Consider the following 16,178-nt stretch of genomic DNA (forward strand, 5'->3'; position numbering starts at 1 on the left):
GGTGGTGGGGGCGGTGGGGGGTGGGGGTAGGTTCTTCATCAATGCCAAAGAAGTGAGAATTACACCAGTTATCTTTGTGGTATGGATTTCTAGTTTAATTCCACTTCAGTCAGAAGCCATACCCTGCAATTTTAATTGTTTATAGCCTTGCATTTGGTGAATCTTAAAAATATGTTTTATATATTTAAAAAGAATGTGGGGCAGGTTGTGTCTTAGTGGTAAAGCATTTTCCTAGCATGCATGAGACCCTAGGTTCAATTCCCAGACTGGAATAAAATTTTAAATAAAAATAAATTTTGAGGCGCTGGGGATGTGGCTCAAGCGGTAGCGCGCTCACCTGGCATGCGTGCGGCCCGGGTTCAAGCCTCAGCACCACATACAAACAAAGATGTTGTGTCTGCCGAGAACTAAAAAAATAAATATTAAAAATTCTCTCTCTCTCTTAAAAAAAAATATGTCCTTAAGGAGTTTATTAAAAAAATAAAAATAAAAAATAAATAAATAAATTTTGAAATATATAAATTTATGTGGTAGTTGGATGCTTCTATGTTTGCTAATTAAGTCAAATACATTAATTATTTAAATATTCTGAATCATTGCTGATTTTTTCTGCTTCTATACTTTAATGAAAATGTATGTTAAAATCTTTATGATTTTAATTTTTTCTATCCTTTTTTAGAGTCATAAAGTTTTACTTTATAAAATTTGAAGTTATTTTAATAACTATATAAAAATTTAATCTTTAGCAGTTTTATTTGTAAGCAATCTAACAATCTTTGTCTTTTAATTAAACCTTTTTTCCATTTTTATGTAATGAAATTACTGGTATATTTAAACTTAAGTGTACATCTTGCTGTTTCACTCTTTTTTCCCTCACCTGTTCTGTGTTCCTTTTTCTCCTTTTGCTTTCTTTTGGACTGTTTTTAAATCATTCTATTATCTTGATAGCCACGCATTATGTTAAGCTGGTGGTTATGCCTTCTATTAATATTCTTCTCATAGTTGTATTAGAAATTATTATGTAATATACATCCTTAATTTACCATAAATTAACATTTAACTTGTTTGCAAGGCAATACTGCAAGTTTAAAATGCTTTAGCTCCATTTTCTTTCTCTGTGAAAATCAAATGCCATTGTTTTCAGGTATTTTGAGTCTATATGTTTTTGAACTACATAGAACATCATCATTATTGGGGTATACAATTAATATTGATGTACATTTGCCCTCATACTTATGCCTTCCATTGCTCTCAATTCATTCCTTCATTTCTGAGCTTTTATGTGGGATTGTTTTCTTTCTGCCTAATGGACATTCCCTTTCTCCAAAATTATCCAATAATTTTCTATAGTTGTTTGTATACTTATTTAATATTTCATATTATACAAATATAATCCACAATATTTTATTGTTCCTTCCTCTCCTTCTTCTTTTTGTCTTCCTACATTTCTAGGCTTCCATGTGGATAATTTTTTTCCTGCTAGGAGGATGCTCTATAATAGTCCCATTATCCTGTGCCCAATGATGACAAATTCTCTTAAGCTTTTGTTTTCTAAAATCTTATTTCATCTTCATTATTGAAGTAGTGTTTTGTTTGCCAAACTCTCTAATAGCTGACTTCCAGTTATCAAGGGAACTACACTTTGGGTTCTTCCAAAAAAAAAAAAAGACACATGAGTATTTGCCGGGTTTCTGTTCTCGCGACTAAAAGGCTCAGGGTTTACTCCAGTTGAACTGGGCTGACTGGGCTACGCAAAATAACCACACAAGAGACACAAATACCTTTTTCTTTGGGGTCGCTGTGACAGCTCCTCTGACTTTAAGGGTCCACAGGAAGAGAGAGCATGAGCACTGGCTTACCCCTTTTATTGAGGAGAAGCTACTCAAATGAGGCAAGGGGTCAGGTTTCAGGGGCTGAGTCTATCTTCATGATGTCCACTGTCAGCAGGTTGACTGACACCTGGGTAGGCCACACCCACAGTAAGAGAAGGGGACACACATAGGGCACTTCCATGGAAGATACTATCCTAAACGGGGCAAGGGGTTATATTACAAAGGAACAGGTGAGCATAGCTTCACTCATGGGGCTGTAGCAAGACATACCCATGCACGAGACACCGACCCTCGAACCCAACAAGGGTGGGGAAAGCTCTGCCACATTTCTGCGACTGAGCGCCTCAGCACCCAGCAGGGGAGTGTGACCCAATCACTGCAAGGTTGGTCTCCCACAAGTATTACATCATATTAATGTAAACATAAACTCTACATTTCCTAAAGTTGAGAAAGGCAGTATATAACTATGGTGCATCACTCAGAGAAAGACCACACTCCTTAAGATACACAGATCTGAACAAATACAATGAACAAATAAAAATGAACATCAATATTTGGAAGTTTGAAAGAAACAAGAAGTCACAAAACATAGAAAAGTGGGTTGAAATGGCAAAGGTTAGTACCCAAAGCTAAACCCTGAATGTTTTCTACAATTCTCCAAGTTTTTAAAGGTTCTTTCTCTTTACTTCTTAATCACATTTATTCATTCATTAGCTTTTCCTCTTTTACAAAGTTCTTTTTAAAGCTCTGCTTAGTGCCAGATATTGTAAATCCAGATAAATCTGACATGGACTCAGTCTAAAAAGAGCTTGGCAGCAGAGAAGATAACAGGTGGCACAAATATCAATAACAGATTGAGAGGTTCATAAGACGGCATAATAAAAAATTCTTCCCAACTTAGAGGAGTGAAAGATTGCTTAGGGGAATAAGGAGGTTAAGAGAGGAAGGAATTGTGGGTGGGGTGGGAGGTGGAGTGCCTTCAGGAGGCAATCTTTGAGCTGTACCTTTAGAAAGGAAGGAATTTGGTCGTGCCAATGGTAACAAATGCCAAACTTTTCTGGGAAGCCTTGTCCAGGAAGGAATGTCAAGTACTGCTGTCAGGCTTCAAGTTACGCGTGCAAAAGAGCGGTGAAAAATCAGTAAATGCCAAACTGTAAGTTCCGGTTGAGATAAGCACTTGGCTAAAGCCTTTCTCAGCGTTGCTTCCAGAGAGGTGGGGGAGAAGGGCACGTGTCTGTTTTCCACTGGGTACCAGCTCTGCACCAGGCCCAATGGACAGAATCTCATTGATCCTTTCATCATCCTACGAGATCGATATCAGGATCCCTATATACAGCAAAGGTGCACCTACCCCTTATATTTCATAGCTCGACGCATACAGGCCTTCTCAGGACGGTTGTGGATACGAGTTGGGGGGTCAGTTTGATCATCATCATTGAGGCAGATCTCTATATACATCACAGGTCTTAGTAACTGGTAGAGGACTCCGCAGCCGTCAGTATTCTTCACTCCACGTTCCTGCCGTGGCTGGAACCAAGGGAAGGATCACGTAGCTGCCTTGCCCAGGAGACCCTCAGTGAGCTCCGCCGGGTTGCACTGGATCTGCCGTCAGAGCCTCGAGGGGGCGGGGTCCTGCCATCTGAGGGTGGGGCCTGTCAGCCAAGGGGGCGGGGCCGTGAGTCGGGGCCGCGAGTCTAGTCCCCGACCAGCGGAGGCCCACGCAGCGAGCAGGGCGGTCTGGGCACCCAGGCTGCAGGCAGCGCCCACGGGGAACCCCTCGCCTGCCTCCCGCGCCGCTGCGCGCTCCTTTCCAGCATGCTGCGGCGGGGCAGCCAGACACTCCGGCGCTTCTCCACCGGCCGGGTGAGTCCCGCCCCCGCGAGCGGCCCACCCTCACCTCGTCCAGCTTGGCAGACCCCAGGGTGGAAGGGCCCAGGCGGTGGGGCTGCGGGTGGGCGGCGATGCTTAGACTTTGCTAAAAGGAAAGGCAGCTTTTTGCTACAGGGAGACTTCGGAGAAAGGTCCGGGAATGGTCCTGGATGAGAATTGTCAAACGAGCTATTGTCTTCGATGGGGAAGCAGCTGCAGATAGTTTTTGAACACGTCAGATCTGGCTGAGATAACAAGGTGGGGACAGTCGCTTGGTTAGGGAAAAAGAAAGATGGATGGAGCAGTATACAAGTGAGACGGTAGTATCATGTCAGTTGGATCTGTTTTAGCCTCCTGAGTGGTGGAAGCGCTCTGGACTGGCATGCGGGGGCCCTTTCGGAAAATACCACTTAGAAGCGATGGCTGCAGGCGACAAGATTTCAAGGATTTCCAGGCGCTGCAGAGGCAGCCACGCTGGAACATATTAAATTGTAGCTCAAGAAATGAGCCCTGGCCCAGCCCCAAGGCTTGAAATTGCATCAGCTTGGACACGTTGCATGTGGCACTGCCCTCAGCACTTCGGGGGGCCTCAAGAGAGATGCCTTTCCGAGTTTAGACAGACTCCAGGCTGTTCAGGGAAGAAAAAGAACTCCATCCCGGGCATATTCTCTCTTTTACAAGAAATCCACGCGCGCTGTGTTATGAAAGATGCGGGGTTTTCATTGTTCTCTCTGCCAAAGCCATATGTACATATGTATATACACAGATGTAAAAAAGTTGGAGGGAGAGAGTGATGAGTAGCACTAACAACTGTCCCAAATTCGCATAAATTGTAAAACTTCTGTCCTCCTCCCATAAGCCTGAATAGTGGCAATTCATTTTACTCCTTATGATCAGTTCTAGTTACTTTGGGGAATATTCCCGTGTTATAAAATGCAAAGGAAAAGACCTGCTCTAGGACTTTAGCAGGGCTTTTGCTTACTCTACTAAGCAATGCTTTGGACAACTCCTTAGCTGCTTCCTCCACGTGGCACCTGGGGACTTAGGCTGGATGGCAGAGAGCAAGGGGCTTGTGCCAACACAGTTTCATTGGCCTTTTCTGTCAACACTTTTCCACAAACTGTCATTTTTTGGAAAGTAGGAGGGAGTCTTGAAGAATGAAAATGTTTCCACAGTGGAGTCTGTATAAGATCTCAGTTATACAGGGTGAACATCTCAGGTGGCAAATGATACAAGCAAGAAGCTGGATGTGAGAAGCACTGGCTTCCCAGGGTTTGACTCTTCTCAGGAGTACTCCAGAAAAAGCAGTGACAGATATGGCTGGGAAGAAGATAGGTTTCTCAATGGCCAAAAGGAGGACATCTAATAAGAAAAAAAAATTGGAGTTATTTTACTCTGTTGACAATGATTTGGGTGTGTTCTATAAGAACTAAAGTCACACATATACCTGGCTATGAATGTAAGAGCGTACAGACACTTTAGAAAACTGTTCCAGGGTTTCTTACATAGCAATCACACTCCTATGGGTTTCCCCAAGAGAAATGAAACTTTACATTCACCCAAAACCTATCACAAATGTTTATAGGGGCTTTATTCATAATCGCCCCAAACTAGAAAGAACTTAAGTGTCCTCAACTAGTGACAAGTTAAACTTGGTATATACCTGAATAAAATGGGATTTCACTCAGTGGGTTAGGTTAAGAGGGGGATGCATTACTGTTATAATGTGAATGAAACTCAAGTATGTATATGAAGTCTAAGAAACCACACTCAAATGATTTCATTTATTTGACATTTTAGAAAGGGTAAAACTATAGAGACAGAAAAAGGATCAGTGGTAATCAGGAGCTGAGAATAGGAGGAAGTGACTATCAGTGGGCATGAGGAACTCCTGGGAGGGGCTGGAACTCTTCTAGATCTTAATGTTTCAGTATCCGTGTCTTCAACTTGTTTTCGCATTGCCTGACCTGCTTTGATGTCTAGTCTGTTCTTAGAACATCGAAATCCAACTTCACACCATATTTAATTATCTGCTATGAGCAGTTTGTCTAAATCCTGAGGCTATGATATTAATAGAACTGGTATTGCACTTTAATATTTCCAGGCAGTCTTCTAAATGTTTTACATAGATACTCCTTTAATCACATCTCACTGAAGTATTGATGATCATTACACCCATTTTGTATATCAGGAAACTGAGACCCAGAAGCTAACCAACTTTTTGAGTCTCACAGCCAAAAAAGGATAAAATAATAAACAGGAAATAATCCCTGCTCTCAAAGAATTCATAAGTGTTTTTCAGCATTGGATAATATTACATAATACACTAAATAAGCCAATATACCAACTAGGGAAAGGTAAATGGACAATAAAATACTAAAAGACACTCAACCAAACTAGTAATCATGGAAATACAAGCAAGATATCATTTTTCACTCATCAACTTGGCAAAAAGAGTGTGACAATTTTCTATGTTAACAAGTGAGAAAATAGTTCCTCAAAAACTCTAGAAGCAAATTTGATATTCTCCATTAATATTTAAATGTAAAAATGATTCTGATATTTGAGAAAAATGCTACCACATGGGCTCAGGAAGGATGTACAGTATATTCTATGCTGTGACATTTGTAACAATGACATATTAAATGCTAAAATGTCCCTGTAAAGAAACAAACAAATAAATTCAGACATAGCTACGCTATGGAATATTGTACAGCAATTTTAAAGAATGAGCATATGTACTGATAGAAAGCTCATTATTTCATTTATATTATTTTTAAAAAACAAAATAATACTTGGCATGTACATTTCCATGTATATAAAAGCTAGAGGTCTATAGAATGCTCACCAAAGTGTAGAGTAGTAATTTTTTTCTCTGAGTTGGGAGTCACGGTCAAAAGGGACCCAGTCTGTGATCTTTCCTCTTCTTTCTTAAAAAGGAGATTATGTGTATATGTTATACGTATACTTAAAATTAATTTTTAAAATTGCTATGTCATTAAAATATTATAGATAAATGTTATGCACTGCAGTCCTGCCTCTCTGGTGGGGACTGGAGTCTGTCTCTGGACTCCAGCCCTTTGGACTTCTCCAGTTTCCTCAGTCTTTAAAATGTTCCCTGGTCACCAGCCTCATCCAGGAGTTCTCTCTAGTCCCCAGGTGCTCAGCAGACCCCTTCTTGCCTCACCTGTTAATAATCCCTTGTATTAATGTCCTTCTATCAGAAAATCTTTTATTCTCCTCTGATAAAAAAGATATTGGGGGCTCAGGCGTAGCTCAGCGGAACAGTGCTTGCCTAACATGCACAGAGCGCAGATGTCATCCCCAGTACTGCAAAAAAAGGAGGAAAAAAGTTGGCCAGCTATCCAAGGACGTTGTCAACAATACCTTCTTTCCCTAATGATGCAATAGGGAAATAAAGTTGTATAAGTTTGTCATTTATGGTGGCATCCTGAGCCTGGGTTGAATCTTGCACAGATTTATTTCCATGAGAAGTGTAATTTGTTGCTTCTGACTATTAGGATGAGAGTTTGTTACACTAGGTAGCATCCTGTGAATACCGAAGGCCAGTTATTGAACTTTTTTTTTTCACTTTCTCTGCTTAATTCCCAAACTTAAGAGGTGTGCCTGCCCCAAGCCGGTTCACACCTCCACAGGGATGTCTGAGGGGCCTGGTAACATGGAAGTGCAGCGCTGTCCTCATTCAGTGACTCCTGTGGTCTTCACAGTAAGATCCAAATTATTTGACATAGATGAAGCCCTCCATGATGCCTTTCTGTAGCTTATCATCTGTAGCCACTCCCTGACTCCCAGGACTGGTCACGCTGTACCCTCTCATTCCCTCTGTGCCTGAAACTTCCCAAGGATGTCCTGTTAAGTCCTGTTATCCACCTCGCCCTCTTTTTTTTTTTTCTTTTTTGGTATCAGGAATTGAACCCAGGGGTGCTTAACCACTGAGCCATGTCCCCGGCTCCATTTTTAATTTTTTATTTTTTTATTTTTAAGAGAGTCTCTCTAAGTTGCTTAGGGCCTCACTAAGTTGCTGAAGCTGGCTTTGAACTTGTGATCCTCCTGTCCCCACCTCCCGAGATCCCCTCTCTTTTCTTGGCCACCTCCAAGATGAATCTTCTGAGGTTCTGCTAAGGAATGCCCTTCTTGGGAAGTCCTTTCCCTCCCAACCCACACTGGTCTCCCACCCTAGTCCTCCTGTGTTACCAGTACATCTTTACTTGGGCATCTTCCCTGATAATTGAAGAATCCCTGAGGACAGAGACCATTTTTTCCTTGTGTACTTAGCATAGGGGTCCCCAAAAGAAATACCCACAGAGGCCAAGCAGGTAAGACAAATGAGGCTGGGTGAAGGGAAAGACCGGGTCGAAGATCAAGGAGGCCACCATTGCTCATCTCTACCATGGGAATGTGAACCAGGATTAATAAACCTGAGTTTTCAAGAACTCCAACCTGCTGATATGAAACCTCCTAAAAACCCTAGAGCTCTTTTAAAAATGCTTTGAGGGCCAACGAGAATACTCCTCCTTCTACCCACCCCAGGCCATTGATGTGCAGTCTCTACCATGCCCCAAGCCCAGAGCATGGCAAATCCTCCAAACATGCTAATTGGACTAATCTTACATAGTCAGGCCCAGTATGGGGCCTGTACACCAAATGCTCCACTAAGTGTTAGGTATCTTATTGTCTCAGAAAAATACACTTTGCTGTATTCTTTCGTGTAAAAACTGCCAATTCTCACAATTCCTAATGTGTATACATTTGGCCTTATTTGACACTCTGCTTAAGTGGTTCTGGCACGGACACATCTTCACAAAAGGGCTTCTGATCAGGGCAGACTCTTAGCACTGCACATTTGAGTTTTATATGAAAGACTAGGTACTGTCAGGTATTTTAATCTTTGGAGCATGGCCAGAGCCCACATTCCCCTGATTTCTAAGATATTCCATCAGAGAGCAGATTGTCTGGGAAGGCAATATTTGGGAGTTTCAAAAGCAAAACCTATGTTCCTTGCAAAATGTTCCTATTGCAGATGTCATCTCTAGAAAACCCCAAGACACTAGGACTTGTCACCCAGATTTGGAAATGCTGTGTCATTTTGTGCCCCTTCCTCATTCTCACCAAAAAGAAGGCACCTACTATGAAAGCCCCTGTGTCCCACGTCAGGGCCACCACAGTGTTCTCTTAGAAGGGCTATGAACTGTTTCCGACCACTGACCAGTCAAACTGTTGCCATATTTTCCTTTTGCAAAATAAAAAGGGGTGGGAGGGCAAGTTGGACATGGTGGGATGTGTATGTAGTCCAGCTACTCAGGAGGCTGAGGCAGGAGGATCACTTGAGGTCAGGAGCAGGAGGCCAGCCTGGGCAACATAGAGAGGACCTGTCTCTTGAAAAAAATGGGTGGACTTTCAACACAGGAGAGCCCCAGAAGCACATCCACTGAAGCAAGATGGGTCTGAGTTTCAATGTTGTCTTATTCCTGATCAGCTCTGTTCTTAGGCAGTTTACGAAACTTCTCTGGGTCCTATGCTTTTTCATTTGTAAAAAAGGATCACTCTGGGCATTAAAGACCTGTAATAAGCAGTTGATTATTTTTGTGGTGGTGGTGCTGTGTACTGAGTACACACTAGGCAAGCACTCTACTACTGAGCTACACCCCCAGCCCAATAAAAAGTTTTTGACTTAGTGAAAACAGTTCAATATAGTACCTGGCTCATAGAACATTCCCAATGGAGCTACCCCTATCATCCTTCTTTCTTTCTTTTTTTTTTTTTTTAACTGGTCTGTCCTACACACATTTATTCATTTTTAATTGGAGCTTTCCATACATAAAGGTGGAATTCACTGTGGTATATTTATACAACGCATAGTGTAATTTTGTCAAATTCATCTGACATTTCTTCCCCTCTCCCATCCCTCCTTCTTCCCTCTCAGTTTCCTATTCCACTAAATTTCCCTCTATCTTTATTTGTTTTATTTTACTGGTTCTTTTTAATTACACATGACAGTAGAATCCATTTGGATAAAATTATATAAGCATGGGATATATCTTACTCTAATTAGGACCCCATTCTTGTAGGTGGGCACAATGATAGGGTTCCCTTAGGTATTTCATCTGTAGACATAGGAAAATTATCTTAGATTTATTCTACTGTCTTTCCTATTCCTCTCCCCTCCCTTCCTTTCCTTCCCCTTTATCTAATCTACTGAATTTCTCTTCTTCTCCTTCCCCCCTTTATTGTGGTTTAGCTTCCACATATCAGTGAAAACATTTGACCTTTGGCCTTTGGGGAATGGCTTATTTCCCTTAGCTTGGTAATCTCCAGATCCACCCATTTACTGAAAAGTGTCATAAAGTCTCATCATTCTTCTTTACCTAAGTATCATTTGTGGCATTATGACATTATGACAAAAGCAATGGTTAACATTTATCGAGTCTTTCCTTGTGCCACACGATGCACTAATGCCATACAGATTTTATCCCGTGGAATTCTCAGAACAACCTGAAGAGATAGGTACTATTATTATTCTGATTTTAACTGATGAGGAAAACTGGGACCCCACTCAAGATTGCACAGCTGGAGTTAGGGGAAAACTAACCCACGCTGGGATAATAACTAGAGTTAAGACTCTCAGACCTGCCACTTGGTAGCTATTTGACTCCTGGCTGTCTTTTTTTTTTTCCAGTTGTATATGGGCTCAATGCCTTTATTTTATTTATTTATTTGTTTGTTTGTTTGTTTATTTATTTATTTATTTATTTTTGTGCTTGGATTGAACCTAGTGCCTCACACTTGCAAGGCAAGTGCTCTACCACTGTGCTACAACTCCAGCCCTCTGGCTATGTGTTAACACCTCTGTGCTTTAATTTCTTCATCTGTAAAAATGAGTCAAGGTTGCCATCTCCCACAGTCCTTGGGCAATCAAATGCAGTGATATGTGTTAAATACCTGGCACATACTAGGGTCTTATTAGAGAGCTTACTATCATTTCCTCTGCTTCTTCCTCCTCCAAATTCTCCAGGGGTGGAATCTGTTGTTTGGTAAACACTCTCTATGGAGAGTCCCAGACTTTAGTGTCCCCATGGTCACTGGAGAGTTCATTAAAATGCAGCTTCCCTGGCCTTTGTATCTGGGGTGGGGGCCTAGAGTTCACATTTTAAACATATCTTTCCCATTGATTGTACCTAGTCAAAGCTCAGATCACACTTCAAGAAATTAGACTGAAAAACGTCCTTATCCAGTCTTTAGAATCCTGCAAGTTTCTTATAAACATAATTGACAGTCATAAAATCTGAAAATTTTCCCATGTTACAAACCCACGTTGGGGCCGAGCAAAAAAATAGTGGTAGAATTTATGCTGCATGTTTAAGGTCCTGGGTTTCCTCCCCAGCAGCCCCCATCCTCCCCAAAGCTTCAGCTTTGACATTAAGTTCAGAAAGTGTTTCAATGAGTACAGTATTTTCAAAGACACTGACATGATTTCTTTAAACATTCTTTCTCAGGGAGTATCAAATTTGGAATTGAACTTCAAATAGCCAGGTGACAGCTGAGCAGCACATTACATAGACCTCAGCTCTATTCCTGAGGATAGACAGGAAACACAGGAACACACAGGAATTCTTGTGTTTCCTGTGTTCTTGATTCCTGTGTGTTTTGAAAGTTGTATGTTACATGTCTTTACATATCTGGCAATGGCAATGGTATAAAGTATAGCCAAAAATTTTGTAAGATGGCCAACATGTAGGTCCTATTTCAAGTAGCAGCATTAATTATAGGATATGAAAGTAGGATATTTATAGAACATTTTGATTTGGGAGGGGATACTGGGGATTGAACCCAGAGGCACTTTCCCACTGAGCACTTTCCCAGTTCTTTTTATTTTTTTTAATTTGAGACAGGGTCTTGCTGAGTTGCTAAGGCTGGCTTCAAACTTGTCATCCTCCTGCCTCGGCCTCCTAAGTTGCTGAGATTACAGGCATGCACCACTATGAAGCCCATTTTAATTTTTTGAGAAGAGGAAATTCAATGCTCAGCTATGCATTATATGTAGGTGGATTTGCTGTTGCTACACAGTTAATCTGTTTGTTTGCGAGTATTTGTTAGACCCTAAAGCTTAATTCAACTTACTTGGGATATAAACTTTGGTTGACCCTGGAAAAGGACTTTTTTTAAAACTAAAACCATAATTGTTTAATTATCAGTTCAATTACAAAGAAGATGTGTCAGGCATCATTTTAAGTTCACAACTAAAAAGAGTTGTTATCCACACCCTTTAAAAAGTGGGAAATAAGGGACAATTAAGTTTCTTTATAATTGGATTGTCACAGTGAAGCATTACCCATTTTGGATGACTTTCCAGATCATTAAAGAATCCCATTTAGATTGAAAGGGAAAAAAATACTTCAAAAAATAATCCAAGTAGTGCAGGATCCTATTTTAAAATGGAAGAAGATAAGGTGGAGAACTGGGGAGCTTGGCCCTGTGCCAAAAGGGAAGCGCTCAGAAGGTCATGGTGCTCTGATCACCATCTCCACGCCCAGGACCCTGCACCCAGCCTCCCTCACCTGAAGGTGCTCATTGGGGCCATAGAATGGGATAAAATGAGGAATAATGAAACAGCATAGTCCTCATGTCAATGTGTGACCTTAAGCACAGCAGAAAGCCTCCACTTTGGGAGACGTCTCAGAAGGTGTAATTGCTCAGAGAGATTCCTCCAAAGTCCACCCTCCAGCGTCACTCTTATCTATGTGGTGTACATACTTCCTGATAACCACTGCATTTGTGCGTATCAGTTTTGTCACAAAGAGCATGGAAGAGATGGGTAGTAATAGTTCATTGTAATGGTTTTATTTTTTTAAGAGATTTTTCTCATTTTTATTTTATTTATTTTATGTGGTTCTGAGGCTCGAACCCAGGGCCTCACATATACTAGGTGAGCACTCTACCACTGAGCCACAACCCCAGCCCCTAATGATTTTATTTTTAAGTGCATATGTGTGACCATGGGATGCACCTGACCTTTCTTTCTTTCTTTTCTTTTTCTTTTTCTTTTTTTTTGGGGGGGGGCACCAGGAATTGAACCCAGGGGTGCTTTACCACTAAGCCACATCCCCAACCTTTTTTTTTGTTTTAATTTTTTTTTAAATGTGGATGGACCTTTCTTTCTTTCTTTCTTTCTTGGTGCTGGGGATTGAACCCAGGGCCTTGTGAATGTGAGACAAGCACTTTACCAACTGAGCTATATCCCCAGCCTTTATTCATTTATTTATATGTGGTGGTGAGAATCTAACCCAGTGCTTCATACATGCTAGGCAAGTACTGTACCACTGAGCCACAACCCCAGCCACCCCCAGCCCCCTTTTTAAATATTTTATTTAGAATTGCTTAGGGTCTTGCTAAGTTGCTGAGGCTGGCTTTGAACTCAGGATCCTCCTGACTCGGCCTCCCCTACCACTGGGATTACAGGCATGTGCCACCTCACTTGGCCTGCACTTGACATTTCTAAGCCTCAGTTTCTTCATTCATGAAATGGTACAAAATGAGGAATAATGAAACAGCATCAATGTAAAGATTAAATGAAACGATATGGAGGCCTCTGTCCCTTTTCTGAAAACTTTGGGGCCAACTGTGATTAGAGTTCAGGATTATTCATATTTGGAAAGTTACTGTAATATATAGATCATACCTTACAGAAAATTCCCAGCAGGCTCTGGGGTGTTACCTGCAACATCAGTTTTTTTCTTGGGGCAAACATATGACTATTCCTATAGTCTTTATAAATGTTATTAATGACTATAAATGGTGTATGTCAATCCAGGTCTGATTTGAAGTCAAATGAGTTTGTGCCAAACTTAGAAGAAACCTGTAAGGACTATAAAGAGAATTGCATTAGATCAAACCAGGTTGTAAGGCCAAATGAGTTTGGGGCACTTACCAAGAAAAAATATAGAACACATTTTATGAACATCACAGTTTGTGGATATTTTATTGTATCTCTCAACCTCCCAAATGCATTGAATTCTAGACTATTTGAAAAAATATAGAACACAGTCTGAAATAGAACAAGAGCTTTAAAAAGTTAGAAATCTTTGACTTAAACATTAGGAAATCTGTGCCACACAGTGCAATAGGTTTATTGCATATTACATCCTTTACTTCAATCAAGGGCTATGCTTTTGACCCCTATGTTCTACTAGATATTGGCCTTTTTGAGAGGTCAGAGGTGAGTCCAGTTCTTATTCCTACATTTTAGGGACACCTTTCCCAGAGATAAATTCCTTTTAACTATGACAAACTTATTTGTTTACACCTGGTTCATTTCACTAAGAAGCTGAGGTTGCTTATAAGAATACATGCAATCCCAGTGATTAAACTGAATAATCATGGGAATTGGAACAAGAGAAAATGGGTGAGACTTAGGTGTGGAAGTATTTTTACTCTCATGTTCATGTATGGTAGTCTGGGTTCAGTGTTATACATCAATAAAAATTTTACTTTATAGACCTTGGAGCCTTTCACAGTTCCCAGGTCATCTTGCAAGACTGCAGATATCCAATATCCCCTATCCACGTTGACATCTGCCATCACCGAATTTGCTTCACAGGTTTTTTTCAAAAACAAGCTGAAGTTGGCACTTATTGGCCAGAGCCTTTTTGGACAGGAAGTCTACAGTCACCTCCGCAAAGAGGGCCACCGAGTAGTGGGGGTGTTCACAGTTCCAGACAAGGATGGCAAAGCTGATCCACTGGGTGAGTGCTCTTGGGGTGCATGGATCAAGAACTCTCCAATCCGGGCTGGTGATCAGAGCTGATACAGCAGCTCTGCATTGCTCACAATGTGCATGCCCTCTACTCGTTATTTAGCCATGACCTTGGCAGGGCTTCCATCTCATGGGCCAAGGTAGCTGCCTCAGCCCCAAGTAAGTTTGCATTCCAGCAAGCAAGAAGGGCAAGAGGGGAAGTTGAGGTTAAACTTTTATTATGGGCATAATCCAGAGGTTGCATTTGAATTTATTTGCAGAGGAGACAGAGAAACAGAGATTTTATTGGGGGGTGTATATATATGTTCAAGTCAGCTAAGGGAATCCATTGCTAAAGGATGAATGGGGGACTAGTACTCTCTGTCGTGTACATGGGTTTCAGAATGGCAAGCATGTGACTTTCAGACCTCATTTTAGAAGGGGTCCTGGGAAATGAACTCTCCTTGGTGACTGGACCCAGGGTGACCAGCCCATTTTCTGTTGGCCATGACCGTTTGAACTCAGCACATAACTCAGAAGAAGGAAAAATAGCAATCTGGTTTTTATAGGGTACCCTGGGAGATGGTACAGCATGTGTTCAATCAGCATATGTTCTAGAGTCAGGGGATTAATGCAAACTCTGCCACTTACTGTGTGATCTCAGGCAAGTTGCTTACTCTTCTTTCAGTTCAATGGTACAAACCTCAGGTGGCTGCTGTGGGGGTTAAAAGAGATAATGTACATCAAGTACTCAGCAGTACATCAGGATCCTAATAAGCAATCAATAATGACAGTAGCTAATCATTCTTGACATATTAGTTGATTGGGGAAGCCCAAAACAGATCTGGGACAGCCAGAAACCAAAATAGGAGATGGGCACCTTGGTGCCTCAATCCGGTCTCTGGAGTACATTATTTACAATGAAGATCTCTCTCCTCTACCCCATTTCTCTTTCTCATATAATCTTCCACATTTTTCTTCAATTATCACACTTCAAACCACCATCTATCCATTTTCCTGTCATCTGACATGTGAATTATGTTTCTTGAACATTTTATGAAAGACACAGTTTGTGGATATTTCATTGTATCTCTCAACTCCCCAAATGCATTGAGGAAGGCCTCACCTTAGTGGCCAGAGTCCTTCAGGACCTCCTTAGGTTTTAGAACTTGAGTTTTGTGCTAGAGTCATCATCTTCCCCCATCAATCTAGTCAATGAATTTAAATGATTGGATAGGGAAAAAGGGAAAAAGCACACAAAAATGCAGACAAAAAGATTTAGTTAAGGTTTCTGGAAAGATCTAGAACGTATATACACACATATGTATATACACACTTATATATACTCTATTATAGAATATGTAATAGTATACATAAAATATTTATTTTATCTGTTTATAAATATTATCAACTGTGGATTATAAAAATATATAGTTGTGTATTAATATACCATAATATACTAACACATTAATATATTAGTAGATAGTATATTATATAATATGTCAAAGTATTTATTAATAGATAATAGTATTACTATAAAATATTTATATGTGACATTTAGGTGAATATACATACTTAAATCAATATGTACACTTAAGATATACGATACTTGGTAAAAATGACATTTTATTGTGAAAAAATAGGCTTGCCTTGTCTGTCCTTTGGAGGGCAAATTCATTTTCACAGGGAGTTAGGATGAGTCATTGTCTGGGAAGGGACGATGCTTG

The 16,178-nt window shown here is 40.7% G+C and overlaps 1 protein-coding gene across 1 annotated transcript in view; it reads left to right on the forward strand.

Annotated features, from left to right (window-relative positions):
• Positions 1-3,491: 3,491 nt before the first annotated feature.
• The window catches only part of Aldh1l2 (aldehyde dehydrogenase 1 family member L2), a 53,748-nt gene continuing 41,061 nt past the window's right edge, over positions 3,492-16,178 (forward strand). Inside the window, exons 1-2 of the mRNA XM_048802812.1 lie at positions 3,492-3,695; positions 14,317-14,461. Coding sequence (XP_048658769.1) covers positions 3,648-3,695; positions 14,317-14,461 — 193 coding nt within the window. The 5' untranslated portion in view covers positions 3,492-3,647. The remainder of the gene's footprint in view (positions 3,696-14,316; positions 14,462-16,178) is intronic.

The sequence above is a fragment of the Marmota marmota genome, unplaced genomic scaffold (genome assembly GCF_001458135.2).
Source record: "Marmota marmota marmota unplaced genomic scaffold, marMar, whole genome shotgun sequence".
NCBI classification, from domain to species: domain Eukaryota; kingdom Metazoa; phylum Chordata; class Mammalia; order Rodentia; family Sciuridae; genus Marmota; species Marmota marmota.